The sequence below is a fragment of the Monodon monoceros genome, unplaced genomic scaffold (assembly GCF_005190385.1).
Source record: "Monodon monoceros isolate NGI ecotype Baffin Bay Population unplaced genomic scaffold, NGI_Narwhal_1 Super_Scaffold_9, whole genome shotgun sequence".
NCBI lineage: Eukaryota > Metazoa > Chordata > Mammalia > Artiodactyla > Monodontidae > Monodon > Monodon monoceros.
This window is the reverse complement of record NW_021703786.1, coordinates 23,971,358-23,986,770: the sequence shown is the minus strand read 5'-3', so window position 1 is coordinate 23,986,770 and position 15,413 is coordinate 23,971,358. Positions and strand designations below refer to the sequence as shown.

At 45.1% G+C, this 15,413-nt stretch overlaps 1 protein-coding gene across 2 annotated transcripts in view; it reads left to right on the top strand.

The window, feature by feature from the left end:
• PITPNC1 (phosphatidylinositol transfer protein cytoplasmic 1) overlaps positions 1 to 15,413 on the top strand; it is a 252,078-nt gene that overhangs the window by 223,233 nt on the left and 13,432 nt on the right. For both annotated transcript variants that reach the window (XM_029212734.1, XM_029212735.1), the window contains exons 7-8: positions 11,881 to 12,036; positions 14,845 to 14,908. In XM_029212734.1, the coding sequence (XP_029068567.1) occupies positions 11,881 to 12,036; positions 14,845 to 14,908 (220 nt within the window). The remainder of the gene's footprint in view (positions 1 to 11,880; positions 12,037 to 14,844; positions 14,909 to 15,413) is intronic.

Below are 15,413 nucleotides of genomic sequence, written 5' to 3'. Positions count from 1 at the left end.
CTGGTCTGGAAAAAACAAAACGTGGCCATCCCACAGCAGAGTAATACAGGAACCCGTTAAAGAAAAAGTAAAAGTCATAGCCCCCAAAGAATACACCCACAGACACCAGTTTAGGAAACATTCCTTTTCTCATTTTTATCGTCCCCTCAGCAGTCTTGGAGTTAAAAAGCTTGCCCAGGTTCACACAGGTAGTAGTCGCTGGAGCAGAAATTCAAACCCACGCGTGTCTCATTGCAAAGCTTTTTTGGTCCCCCACTCAGTTCTGCTCCACAGAACCTCGGGCCCCACAGAGGTGCTTCTGAGCCCAGTAAAGAGTGACACACATTGTGTCAAACAATGAAGGTTGAAACAGTCCAAGGAATCCACTCATCGTTTTTACCTTCTTTATATGTTGGGATTCCAAATAATAATTATATCTGGGAAAACAAAATAAGTTCTAAAGCTAAGATCAGTTTGAAATCTATTCCAGCTTTAAAAATGGAAATCCTTTATTGCCTTCAAATACAGAGTGATTGGCTTATTGACTACCTCTATCCCAGTTTCTGTTCAACAAGTTGGAGGTCCAAGTTTCCCAAAACAATACCATACATGAGGAGCAAACTAGATTCAGGGACAGTTAATCCAGTGCTGATCACCGTTGCCATGTTGCAACTCATCGAGAATATTTCTTAGTCTGTTATCAGCTTTTTAAAAAAAATTTTTTTTAATTGATTGATTGATGGATTGGCTGCATTGGGTCTTCGTTGCTGCACACGGGCTTTCTCTAGTTGCCGCGAGCGCGGGAGCTACTCTTCGTTGCGATGCGAGGGCTTCTCATTGCAGTGGCTTCTCTTGTTGCGGAGCACGGGCTCTAGGTGCGCAGGCTTCAGTAGTTGTGGCACGTGGGCTTCAGTAGTTGTGGCTCGCGGGCTCTAGAGCACAGGCTCAGTAGTTGTGGCGCACGGGCTTAGTTGCTGTGCGGCATGTGGGACCTTCCCGGAACAGGTCTCGAATCCATATCCCCTGCATTGGCAGGTGGATTCTTAACCACTGCGCCACCAGGGAAGCCCCCTGTTATCAGCTTTTGATTTCAGAAACTTACACTATCTGTGGGCAAAATTGTATATCCTCAGTTTGGATATATGATACGGTTATTAATGCTTCATAGCCTGTGTCCAAACAGCACAGCTAAGATCAGAGTGAGCAGGGACAATCCACAACACGAAGTCCCAGCTCAGAGTCTGCCAACGGAGCCAGGTCCTAACCGCCCTCCTTTCTGGGAAGAGATTGGCTCCCTGGCTATTAGGACGCTGGTGCCTAGCCTCTCACTGTCACACAACATAAGGCGGGGTTCTCTCCAGTGGGTCTTTGAATAACTTTATTGGTTTTGATTAGAGGTGATCTTGAAAATATAGTCATACCTGTGCCAAAAGGAACAGAGTAGCTTCATGTAACAGGATATTAGGGAGCCGCCTCTTGTTGCTCTGAAATTGGGAACCAGGCCCAAAGCTGGGGACAAAGAGGAGTTACGCCACATTCCCCGGGCAGCCACTCATCACTGAGGCCAGGGACTCCCCAGGGCTGGCCCAGACGGCCCAGCTGGCCCTTTCGCCATGGCACCCATCATCCATCTCCCCTCCATTCCTAGTCTGTATTTGAAGATGGGGGAGGGGAGTTCTCAGAATCATTGGGGGTACACTTATTGCCTAACCCCAAAGCCATGTGACGGGAGAATTCCAAGAGAATTAATTACAGAAACTGGAGCATCTGCAAAAGAAAAAAAAAAAAAAGAAAAGGCTGACTATTTGCTGAGCTGGGAACCTGCAGGTCCACACGGAGCTCCGCCATCCAGGGAGACTGGGGCGAGGCTGCAAAGTGGCCCCAGGAGTTCGTAGGGGAACATAGAGATTGATTGATGCCTGCTGCCCATCTGGAGATTTCTGAAGGAGGAGGCTTGTGGAAGGAGCCCATGGCAAGGGCTCAGATGGAGCTGTGGAGAGTGAGTCTGGGAATAGGATGGGGACGTTCCTTTGGACATTATACAAAATGAAGATAATAATGTACTGCTTTAGAGGTTTGTAGTCAGGAGAATTCCAGGGTGTTTGCCCTGAAACCCACAAATTCTCCAATTCTCTGATACCAACCCAGTGTCAACAATTCACTTCAGTTCTGACACTACCTGGCTTTAGCATCACATAGCACAAGTTCAAGGACTCAGTCCCACAAGACCACTCCCACTTCAGATGCCAGTCACAAGTCCAGGGCCACCACATTAACCAGTATTAACTAGTATTAACGCCTTCCCACAAAGTCAACCTCACGTTCGAGAATTTGCTGGGAAGGCTCACAGAAATCAGGAAACCACTTGACTTATGTTTAACAAACAAACATTTGCTAGTTTTTTAGAAAGAGTGCAATTCAGGAACAGCCAAAAGGAAACGATGCACAGGGCAAAGGATGAGGGAGGGAGGTACAAGGTTGCACGTCCTCTCCAGGCATGCCCACTGCACCCCCCTGCCCCAGCACAGTGATGTGTTCACCAACCTGGAAGCTCTCCAGATCTCACTGTCAAGAATTTGTATATTTCAATCGCCAGCCTCCCTCTTCTCCCTTCCCCAGAGGTCAGCGGTCTAAGCCCTTGATCTTTCTGGGAACCAGCCCCATCGTGAGGCTATCTAAGGGCTGCACCCTAAGTCACCTCACATATATTTCTTATACCACAGAGATTAAATGAGAGAGCATATCTGACGTGCTCGACCCGGGCTCTGGTACCCAGCAAGCATTTGATGAACATTAGCTAGTGTGGCGACTTCCCCCTCCTTCCATCCTCCACTTTCTCCTGACCACCTCTCTCAGGGTTCTCTTTTGCCTTCGCCTCCTCCCTGCCCCCCCCAAAAGGCATCACCAGTGGTCACCCTCAGGGCTAGAGGCTGCTGACTATTCAATGGTTTTGTGGTTTGTACTCAAATTTTCCATTTTAATCTTCCTCTTCTTCAGGTAGAGAGTTTTGAGTTCTCCCGGCCCTGAATTAGAACCGAGAGGGGCTCAGAACACCCACCAAAACACTCCCCCCGCCCAGCCACCTTTTTCTCTGCCTTTCTACATGTCAGACACACCTTCTGAGTCAAGCTCCTTTAAGAGTTGCTTTGCAGAGGACTAACAGATCACTCCGTGTTTGCAGTACACGCTAGTGCCAAGAGCAAATGCTTTAAAAATAGCACTTTAGGTATTAACTGCTAACAAAGCAAGAATTGGCTGCTTCTGGCTACAATTTGCATTTGGGATTTTTTTTTTTTTTAAGCTGATGCATAGCAGGTGACCTTTTAAGTAAAGTTTTTGGCCAATTCTCAAGTGCCCTGTGATGAAAGCTCCTTAGTGCTGTTGGCTTTTTTTTTTTTAACACCTTTATGAGACCTAGCTCGCATATCATACAGTTCACCCACTTAAAGTATAGAATTCAGTGGATTTTAGTACTTTCACAGATGTGGGTAACCATCACCACAGTCAAATTTAAAACATGTTCATCAACCCAGGAAAGAAACCCTGTATGAATTTTATTTTTATTTATTTATTTATTTTTGGCTGTGTTGGGTCTCCGTTGCTGCGCGCGGGCTTTCTCTAGTTGCTGAGAGCAGGGTTGCGGTGCGTGAGCTTCTCATTGCAGTGGCTTCTCTTGTTGCGGAGCACAGGCACTAGGTGAGCGGGCTCAGTAGTTGTGGCTCATGGGCTCTAGAGCGCAGGCTCAGTAGTTTTGGCGCACTGGCTTAGTTGCTCCGCAGGCATGTGGGATCTTCCCGGACCAGGGCTCAAACCCGTGTACCCTGCGTTGGCGGGCGGATTCTTAACCTCTGCGCCACCAGGGAAGTCCCAGAGACCCTGTATGCTTTAGCTATCATACCCCCTATTCTTTTATCCTCAATCCCACCCCAGCCCTAGGCAATCACTAATCTTCCTATCTGTAGATTTCCCTGTTCTAGATGCTTCATATGAATGGGATCCTTTAATATGTGGTCTGTTGGGACTAGCTTCTTTGAAAGCGCTTTAATTTTTATGCGTATCTCTTTTAGGATTCAGGTTTAAGAAATGTTGGTCCAAATTTGCGGCTAAATTTTAGCTGGTTGAAACGGCCATTCATTGAAGGGGAATGAGAATAATACCACCTTGGAGTCATCAGGAAAAGTTTCTGAATGCAGGAAAAAATCTGATATTTTTCAGATTGGTTAGTTCATCTCTATTTGAGGGCTGAGCATTATGGTTACATAATATCGCAATTCCTAGCCAGTTACTGCTTAGCCCTTTTTCATTTAACATTTATCAAAGACTTCTAATTTCAGTTAACAGGGCACGCCCCTGTTGGCTATAGTCCTTTGTGGTTCAAATTGAAAGGGTAATTAATCACGGAGACTTTATATCTCAGTGAACATTGGCTAATAATATGGCCTCTGAGATGCAAGCTGCGCTCCAGCCAGGTTGAGATCTCCTGCGGGTTTCTCCTGGCACCTCCTGGGTGTGAGACTGATCCTGACAAACCCAGGGACACAGTTTCACATGGGCTGCACTAATCAAAGCCCTTAGCGTCACCTTTGTTCTGCTTTGTCCAAGTGCGAGATGGATGAAATTTGAAGGTGTGACTGACCCCGGGGAGAGGAAAGAGGAAGCCTTCTAAAGAAGATGTGCCCGCACGGAAGGAAGTGTGACCAACGAGGTCCATCTGGCCCCGGGGAGAAGCCCTGGCACCAGCGCGGCTCCCTCCATAAAGATGGGCTTTAATGACAAGGGTCCAAGTTGCCATCTGCCAAGCCTGGGGAGCACCGATAGGATCCAGAGCCAGAGCTCTCACTGGGGGTGAATTTAGAAGCCCCCCAGCTGGAGGAACTTGCAGCCTGGTGCGTTCCCAGCTAGCCAGCTGCTGGGCAGAGCCCTCAAGGCAAGAGCATTGACCGAGTAGGTGAACAAGCTGTGGAAGAGTTACAGGGTAATCTAGAAGACTTCCCTTGTGAAAACCTCTCTGACTTGGTGTTAGAGGTTGGCCTGGTTCCCCACAAAAAGATATGTTGAAGTCCTGACCCCCAGTACCAGAGAGTGTGACCTTACTTGGAAATACGGTCTTTACGGAGGTAATCAAATGAAAATGAGGTTCAGTGCACTCTAATCCAATATGACTGTGTCCTTACAAAAGGGGGAAATTTAGAGACAGAGACAGACATGCACAGAAGGAAGACGATGTGAAGACACACGGGGAGGACGCCATGTGACCGGGGTGTACATCTACAAGTCAAGGAACACCAGAATTCCCAGCAAACCAAACCACCAGAATTAGCAAAGAGACATGGAACAGATTCTCCTTTACAAGCCCCAGAAGGAACCTGCTCTACTGACACCTTGATCTGAGACTGCTAGCCTCCAGAACCGTGAGACAATAAATTTTGTTAACACAAAGTGGCTGTTAAGTGGGTGGTACTTTGTTATGATAGCTCTAGCAAACTTATACAGCTAGGCTCCCCGTTAGGGAAACAAGCTCCACCCTAGCTTGGATGATTACTGGAAGGAAAGGATGGCATTTATCTCTGTGTTGTTCTCAACTCTTCAGGAGGAAAGATTTTATATAACGCCTGAGATGCTCGAAGTTGTCAGGCTTCAAGGCTGGCCCATCCTGACATGGGGAGATAGCTGCCCAGTGTGTCCACCTGCCAGGGAAGCTCCCAGCTTGGATGGACCAGCTCCTTTGTGTGCCCCTATGTGGTTCCAGAACCTTGGTGAAATCAGTAAAATCCCTTCCTTTAAGGGAGCAGCCTACAGTAGGGCAATCTGCTTTGCTCTCTGCTTTGTCAACTTGGAACAGTGTTCCTGAAACATAAGAGAAAGAGGGAAAGGAATTGATTCTAAGATTGAAGACTATCATTTGTCCTTGGCCCAGAACCTAGTCATGAGAGTCCAATAAGCAAAAACCCTTTTCTTGGGATTTCTTCCACCCCCATACTGAATGGACACTGACAGGTAGCAGCTTCCAGAAAATGGAAATGCCCACCCTGCCTCTCGCTGACACAAGAACTCCAGCATTATGGTGGGCAGCCATATTTTTTGGCACTTATTTTTCTATACACTCAACCACAGGATAACAATAAAGTAAAAATAATCCTACAGCACTTAAGATATTCCTGCTGCCTTTCTTCTGAGGAGCTAAGTGAGATTTGAGGAAATCGAAATCTCTTGAGGATGTTTCAGTGTCATGTGCTTCTTAAAGCCCTGGGATATCTCCCGTATATCATGCATCATCTAGTGGGTGTTGGGCTGGGGACTTCACCGACATTATCCGATTTAAGCCTTGCAACAGTCCCACAAGGGAGTTAGTGTTAACACCACCTGCAGTTGAGGAGACTGAAGCCCCCTCTGACAGATTGTGCCAGAATTTCAGATGAGAATCCACATGGTCTAGGAGCCAGGGAGCCCAGGTCTGGGAGTCAGGTTGACCTGAGCTTGAGGCCTGGAGAACTGTGGGTAAGTCAGCAATCACCTCTGAGCTTCAGGCTCCTCGTGTGGAGCACAGAGATGACATTTGCACCTTATGGTAGTGGTTAAACCTTGGCTGTATGTTTGGATCACCTGGGGAGCTTTTGAAATCCTGGATGCACAGAGCCCACCCAAGACTGATTTGATCAGAAGCATTGGGGATTTAACCATACTTCTCACCCCCAGAGGTTTCTTTCACAGTTCTGGAGGACAGAAGTTCTTAGTGACGGTGAGGCTCTAGGAAAGAATCCTTTCTTGCCTCTTCTGGCTTCTGGCAGCTCCAGGAGTTCTGTGGTTTGTAGCTGCATATCTCCAACCTCTGCCTCCAACTTCACATGGCCTCCTTTCTGTGTCTTCTTTTCTGTCCCTTATCAGGACACTTGTTATTGGATTTAGGGCCCACCCTCTTAATCTAGGATGAGCTCGTCTCCAGAGCCTTAGTTTCATTACATCTGCAAAGACCTTTTTTCCCAAAGAAGATCTCATTCATAGGTACTAGGGATGAGGACTTGGACATATCTTTTGGTGTGGGGGGGTCACCAACCCACTACAGAGAACTTTCACTGTGTTTTCTGATTGCACCGGGTTGGGATCCAGCAAGAGTTTGGAGATGCACAATCTCTCAGTCACACTAAAGTCAAATTTTATGTCCTTTTAAAATAGGCCAGGGCTTCCCTGGTGGCGCAGTGGTTAAGAATCCGCCTGCCAATGCAGGGCACACAGGTTCGAGCCCTGGTCCGGGAAGATTCCACGTGCTGCGGAGCAACTAAGCCCGTGTGCCACAACTACTGAAGCCTGCGCTCTAGAGCCCTCGAGCCGCGGCTACTGAGCCTGTGTGCCACAACTACTGAAGCCCGCGCGCCTAGAGCCCGTGCTCTGCAGCAAGAGAAACCACTGCAATGAGAAGACTGCGCACCGCAACAAAGAGTAGCCCCCGCTCACCGCAACTAGAGAAAGCCCGCACGCAGCAACAAAGACCCAATGTAGCCAAAAATAAATAAATAAATTTATTAAAAATAAAAAAATACTATAGCAGCTATAGAAAGAAATACAAACTAGAAAAATAAAAAATAAAAGTTGTAAGAAAGATCGACTGCTGTATGAATGGGGCAATTTAGATATTTATGTTCACAAACTCAAGTGAGAGAATGAGAGTTGAAGATAATAATTTCCAGAAGAATGAGTATTTGGGGGGAAGGTGGGGAGGAGAAATAGAGGGGGAGGGGAAAAGGCAGAAAGTTTGCAGTGACCAGAATACTTCAGATAAGACCCAGTGGTTTGATTTCTTAAATTGTATTAGTTTATCTATTTATTTTGCTCATTGTCATTCAAAGGTATTCAGCTGGATGTTCGTTTCTGATCTTGAGTTTTGATTAAAGGAGTCCTTTGGTAAATCCCTCTCCCGTACTTCCCTCCAGCTCTCTGAAAGTGAATCCCTAATTATAGGCCATGTATGAGATTTACTAGATGAAATCAGCTGCTGTGGATATGACACCAGACTCGCAAAAAATCAACACACTGTTGCCATAAAAAGCCCAATTGTTAATTGCTTCTTTGGCATCTGGCTATAACAAAAACACCCTTTTGCTGTTTAATATTCAAAGTAAATGTACTGGAAAGAACATTGGGCTAGAATTAGGGGAGGCGGGGATTCTTGTCCCAGCTCTGTTACCAAGTGCCCGTGGTTTGGGGACAAAACATTTCATTTTCTCAGGCCTCAGTATCCTTATCCATAAAACCGAGGGTATGAAGTCAAATTACCACTTCCAGTTTAAAAATCCCATTCCGCATCTTGAAAATACAGCACACTTCTCATACCCATCTAGCCTTTTCCCAAAGCTCTGTTTCACGAATGCCTGATATCATTTTATAATTTTGTGGTTCGATCGGGAGCCACATGTGAATTTAAGTGTCTGCATAGTTTTCACTTTGCAGGCAGTACTTTTCAGGTCTTATTCAGAAGTGAAGTTTGCTGTGAGGCCCCACAACTCTTAATTGCTTTGGAAATGCAATCTGCCGGTGTTCCACGTTTAATATTACAGAGTCTTAACGTTATTCTTGAGATGTGTGGAATCTACACGAAGATTCTAGGATAGGTATCATGTCAAGATCCACAGTGGCTGGCTGAAGGAACAAGCCGAGGCTAGTCCATGAATCGGGGACTCACGTTGGGGAGGGGAGCGTGGGGTGCAGCCAGCTGACCCAGGGGCCTCCATCTTCAGGCTTCTCTCAGGCCCAGTGCACAGGACCTGAGACAAGTGAAAGCAGCTCAGGCCACGGCCACACTTCCTTTGTTGACTGGGTCCTTTGTCTCTTAAATGTCTGGGTTGCCAGGAACTTTGCCCTCTTGCTTTCAACTGCTCGCTGGCACTGCAACTGTCCTTTATTTACCCAGTTGCTAACCAGAGTAGGATAACCTCCACTCAGGTTCACGAGGGTTTGCCTGTGTGTATTCTGGTCGGCCACAGCGTGGGGGTCGTGTCTTTTGAGCCTCAAGATAGTTGTCTATGTGCTGATAATCATACTCGTCACTTGCCTCTTGCGGGAAAGTCAAAGGGCAGGTGGGAAAAGAAACCAGCTTCCCCTGTTTAACTCCAGCTCTTGTATTTTAAGTTTCAGGAACTGCTTGGCAGCCGTACATTTCCTTGTGTATAGTTTTCAAGGGTGTAGCTAATTGTATGAACTTTCGGTGAGCTCTGGGAAAAAAGAAAGCAGCATTCCTTCTCTTCATCTTTGGAGATCCAGTTATTGCATCTGTTTTGGAATCCATTTGATGCTCCTGTTTTGTTATCTCTTGCTGAGTAACAATTCATCCAAGAATTTAGTGGCTTAAAACAACAATGTATTAGTTCTCACAATTCTGCCATCTCGATTGGGCTTAGCTGGGCAGGATCTTCTGTTCCTCGTGGTATATGCTTGGACTGAAATATCAAAGACGGCTCTTTCGCTCATGTACTGGCTTCTCAGCTGGAATGAGCGAGCATCTCTCCACATGGCCCTCCACATGGCAGGCTTGGGCTTCCTCACAGCATGGTGGTCTCAGGGTGATCAAGCTAGATTTTTTACATTGAGATTTTTTACATTGTGGCAGACTTCCCGTTTCCAGCTTCTCTTAAAGACCAGAACTGACACAGTGTCTCTTCTGCCACATTCTTTTGGTCAAAGCAAGTCACAGAGCAGTATAGATTCATGGGGAGGGGAAGTAGCCTCCACCTCTTACAGGCATAGTGAGGGAGGGAATTGATGGGGGCCATCTTTGGAGATTATCTCCCATAGTCTCCCTGGTGATATATCTCTTCATTTACTGGCCTTCTCTCTTTGTTCTTTTTTTTTATTTTTTTGGCTCTGTTTGGTCTTCGTTGCTGCGCGTGGGCTTTCTCTAGTTGTGGCGAGCGGGGGCTACTCTTTGCTGCAGTGCGCGGGCTTCTCATTGCGGTGGCTTCTCTCATTGTGGAGCACAGGCTCTAGGTGTGCAGGCTTCAGTAGTTGTGCCACGCGGGCTTCGGTAGTTGTGGCTTGTAGACTCAAGAGCGCAGCCTCAGTAGTTGTGGCGCACAGGCCTAGTTGCTCCGCAGCATGTGGGGTCTTCCTGGACCAGGGCTCAAACCTGTGTCCCCTGCATTGGCAGGTGGATTCTTAACCACTGCACATTTTGTGGTGTAGGAATACAGGTCAGGCAGGAATTAGTCCCATGGTCTTAAACATCACATCTTTTACCAGCAATTCCAGGGTGCTTTGGAAAGGCATTGCTATCTCTGCCCTGGACTGTAGGGCTGAGCATCAGAGGCTTCATTGACTGCCTTGGGAAGTACAAGAATGGCCAACATCAGTTGGGCACTTGCTATGGGCCAAACTCTGTGCTTATGCCTTTTTCATATATCATGTTATTATCATAATCTTTCTAGGCCTATGCACATAATTTCAGTAGCAGTTTCTGGGTTGGTCCAGGTGATAAAAATATAGCTTGGCAAAGTTGGTACTAAAGATTCAAAAATGCTGCCCACACTCAAGTCCCTCCCTCCCCAGAATTACTTATTTCCTTGGGGTAGTTATTATGCATCCTTCTTTCCTTACTCCCTTCCAGAATCCCTTTTGTCAATTCTGTATTCCATTAATTATATATGTGTCCCACTCTGGTCCCTGTCTACCCCCAGACCCACCATCTTCCTGCCACTGATACAAGTAAGGAAGGACCCTGGAGGAAAGTCAGGGAACAGAGATCATCCAAGTAGAGTTGAGTCCATTCTCTGAGTGGAGGGAAGTGCCCTGCAATCACACACAGGCCATACCTTTCAGACCACACATGCACCTGGTGCCCTCCCACAACCCCCAGGGCAAAGAAATCTGGTTGAGGGGAAGCATAATGTAATACCTGGTTCTGTGCCTGCCCACAGGGTGCATTCAGTAAACACAGTTAAGATAATGATTTTTTTTTTTTTTTTGGCTGCATTGGATCTTTGTTGCTGCGCGTGGGCTTTCTCTAGTTGCGGCGAGTGGGGCTACTCTTCATTGCAGTGAGCGGGCTTCTCATTGTAGTGGCTTCTCTTGTTGCGGAGCACGGGCTCTAGGCACGTGGGCTTCAGTAGTTGTGGCATGCGGGCTCAGTAGTTGTGGCTCGTGGGATCTAGAGCGCAGGCTCAGTAGTTGTGGCGCACGGGCTTAGTTGCTCCGCGGCACGTGGGATCTTCCCGGACCAGGGCTCGAACCCGTGTCCCCTGCATCGGCAGGCGGATTCTCAACCACTGCGCCACCAGGGAAGCCCCAGGATAATGATTATTATAGTATTACTTTATGCAAGAATATCAGCAGGGAACTCCCTGGTAGTCCAGTGGTTAGGACTCCACAATTTCACTGCCGAGGGCACGGGTTCAATCCCTGGTCAGGAAAGTAGGATCCCGCAAGCAGCATGATATGGCCAAAAAAAAAAAGAATATCAGCAAACCCAGAGCCGGTGCACACCCTGAAAAACCCTACTGAGGTAGTAGATAGCATTTTTTATATTTCATTTATGTATTTTCATAGCTTTATTGGCATCTAATTTACATACCATAAAGTTCATCCATTTAAAGTGTTCAGCTCAATGGTTTTTAGCATATTTACAGAATTGTGAGCCATCACCTTAAATCTAATTTTAGAGAATTTTCATCACCTCAGAAATAACTTCGTTCCCATAGCAGTGATCCCCATACTATCTCCCTCCCCTGGCCTTAGGCCACTAATCTACGTTTTCCATACATTTGCCTATTCTGGATATTTTACATACATGGAATTAGACACTGTGTCTTTGGGTGACTGGTTTCTTTCGCTTGGCTTCCCTTATTCACTTATTTCGTGTAAAAAGATGGTTGAACTTTTAAGTTATCATTTCTTTGATTTTTTCTTTTTCTCCAGGATCCTAAACACTTCAAGTCAGAGAAGACAGGACGGGGCCAGTTAAGGGAAGGCTGGAGAGATAGTCATCAGCCCATCATGTGTTCCTACAAGCTGGTGACCGTGAAGTTCGAGGTCTGGGGGCTTCAGACCAGAGTGGAACAATTTGTACACAAGGTAAGTAAATGGACAGCAGTTCCTGGGCTATGGACAAAGAAATTGTCTTTGTTGTGAGCTGGAGTGCCCAATGCCCAACAGATGTATAAGCGCTGAGCCAACACGAGGTACCTGCATCTAGAAAACCCTGTTTTCATGAAAATGCATTTTGTCTACTGTTTAATTTTCTTCCACTAATAGATATCTTACACTTTATCTCTCATTCTGTGACCTCCATGTCTCTTGGGTGAGTATGTTCAGGAAGTTGGGCTTTCAAAATATACTTCTCTCTTTGGCATCAGGCTAATCTAGTTCCAGAGAGAGGTACTTGTACTTGGTCCTTGGGTACTCAGGTTCAGACAGAAGCACAGGGTTTATCTGTATGTGCAGAGTCCCCCCAAGGATAGATCTCACTCAAAAGATCCTACAAATGTAGACACCTGAGGTAGAAGTTGCCCCAAGAGACAGAACAGGAAATCCCAGTGGTCCCATTAGATGGTGTACCTCAGCATTTCTGCCCTTTTAATAATTCTGCTACCAAAGAATTATTAACAACCTCAAAACACAGATTTCAATTGTATGCCTACTTTGACTAAACATGTTAATGTTGTAGCAGGAACCCATTTGGGGTGATGATTTAAGTTTGTTAGGGGCTTCTAACATAACTCTTATCCTTATGGAAATTAATGGGAAATACAATGTTGAGCATTGCCCTTTGTAACTCCTATTTTCATGAAAATAAATACTATCCAAGTTGTCTCTACATTCCAGATAGGCTGGATATCTGTTTATTTTTCCACTTAAAAACTGATAAAGAATAGCTTTCTGAAATTCTTTTGGGGGCACTGGAATTTAACCTTAATGCACTGAGCTTTTTTTTACTTAGATGGATTTATCTACTGATCTTGTGGGGGGGCAGTTGACAATAAAATGTGTAAATCTTGAATTTGGGTCCAAGAAAGAGATTGAACTTGGGCTCCTGATAATATCAGACCCTGGAGCAAATTTGAAGCAGAGAAGTGTACTGATCTGCTGAGCTCCAGAATCCATTCTGCCCAGCCCGGGGTGGGGGCCAAGTGGCACACAGAGAAATCAAGTTCTGGAACCTCTTGTTTCCCTGCTGTGTCCCAGGTATTAAGCAGGAAGACAGTCCGGGCTCTCAGAGTAAATATTTTCCAGCCTCAGCTCTGGGTCGAGCTCCAGCTATATATTCTTGACTTCCTACAACATCCCACCTTTTTTTTTAAACCCCAAATGATCTCCTCTTATCAGGGCCACTGCCATAGTATGTTTTATTATCTCCTCTTCTCACAAAGCATATTTAGATTGCCACAGGGCTCACTGCGTTTCTTTTCTAGTTTTGAGAATCCATTTCTTTAAAATACTTGCAAGAATTACGCTCTAGTAATAGGCATTCCCATTGCCCATTTCCAAATATAATGAAGTGTTATCAACACCCCCAAAACACACCTGCTGTGGCACATGAGCCACTAATGAGTATCTGAGGCTAGCATTTGCATGGGTTTTAAGTGCCAGGGATGCCTTTCTCTGAACACCTTTGTGTTTGAAGAATCTATTCACAGTTAAGGGGAAAAAATGTTCGAAAGCGAGCCATTAGCACATTATTGAATTCTTGTTTCCAGTAGACAGCTGTGTTGTGCTTAATGCAATAGGGTGTATTTACTGATGCCTCAATGCAGTTCTTTTGATTTCCATGAATTTGACACACTCAGCACTCAAGTGTGTATGGCTTCATGTTGTTTCTTATTTTCATTACATGTTTCCTCCTTCCGAATTACAAAAGCCTCACTAGATATCCAGAGGCCTGGAGTAATAAACACTTCATTATGAAAGCTTCCCTTGTTCCTGCAAATTCACTGAATTAAAATCCTTCATTTATTGAAACATGCTTGAACCTTCTGCAAGAGGTTTTTGACAATTGCTAGATTTGTTTGGCAGGAAGAAAGGAATGTTGGAGGGAGAGCTTTGAGTATCTAAGAAATGTAAAAAGGCATATTTACAGAAGAAAGAAAAAGAATACCATGAAATAAAAGCACATAAATGGTATATAACACACAAACCCTCTAGAATGATTTTTCTTAGTCTTCTATGGCCGTTATATGTCACCATAAGAAACAATTTCATTCCTTTTGTCTCCAGTTAAGTTCATTATTCCCATTACATTCTACTCTGGTTCAGGTCTCTTATTTCATCTCTTTCAAGAATAGTTGACTAAACTGCTCCCCCCCCCCGCTTTTATTACATGAAAATCAAGCCTAGAAAGATATTTACTTCTCTTGAATCCCACACCTTCAATTATTTTTTTTTTTAAATTAAGCAATATTTAGGATACTTCATTAGAAAAGAGAGAGTTTTAAGTGCTTTTGGCTTAGAAGTGACTTGCTACCCAGACAAATGTTCTTGATTTCCAACATTTATGACCTCCTGGCACCAGTGAGACGCACCCTTCCGCAAAAGAAAAGTAGAACCTGTTTTAGGTAAAGATAAATGAAGAGAAAAATCTTAAGGTGATCAGTCCTAGAGATTCATTCCAGTCACTGCTGTGTGACTGCCAAGTCATTGTCATTAGTGTGAACAACCTCCAGCCCAACTTTCAAATAAGATAAAGAGATTAATTTACAGCAAGTGTATGGACACCATGGAAAGGGCTGAGAGTAAGTATGTCAGCCCCTAATTGTCATCACATATGGCCAGAGGGATGGAGAAATTTGTAATTGCCAGGATTCCAAGAATTGGGAACCATCCCTTTTCCAGATAGTTTTAATCAAACCTCGTATTCTGTCAAACATCCTTCTTTTGCTTTTTTAGGTGGTCCGAGATATTCTTCTGATTGGACATAGACAGGCTTTTGCATGGGTTGATGAGTGGTATGGTAAGTCAACTTCCCCAAAATGACTCGTAGAACAACTTCATAACATGTTGGCTTGGGCTTCCAGTCCACCTGGCTTAAACTGCTACCTAGAAAGACAACAACAAAGGCAGGGCTATTGCTTCCTGTATTGGAAACAGCACTGTCCATGGGACATAATGAAGAAGAATGTAGTGATAGAAGCTTGGTCTAAAATAACCACAACACTTAGTTATTGACTAAGTAGGACCTCAGTATGTTTGATGCTTACATACTTGATAATGCAGGGCTCCATAATTCTCTGTTGGATGGGCTTCAAACCCATCCTAATTTATCCCAAACTTCAAGATCAGTGCCATGTGAAGCATCATATCAAGTGAAAGCAGTCCTTGGATTTAGAGACTATTGGAAACACTCCCTCACCAAAAACATAAGGACTCTGTAAGAATTCAAGGACAAAGGCATTGGTACCCCCTTATTTCTAACTGAGACTATTGTTCTGGCTTTTTAAAAAATGCTTTGGGAAGAA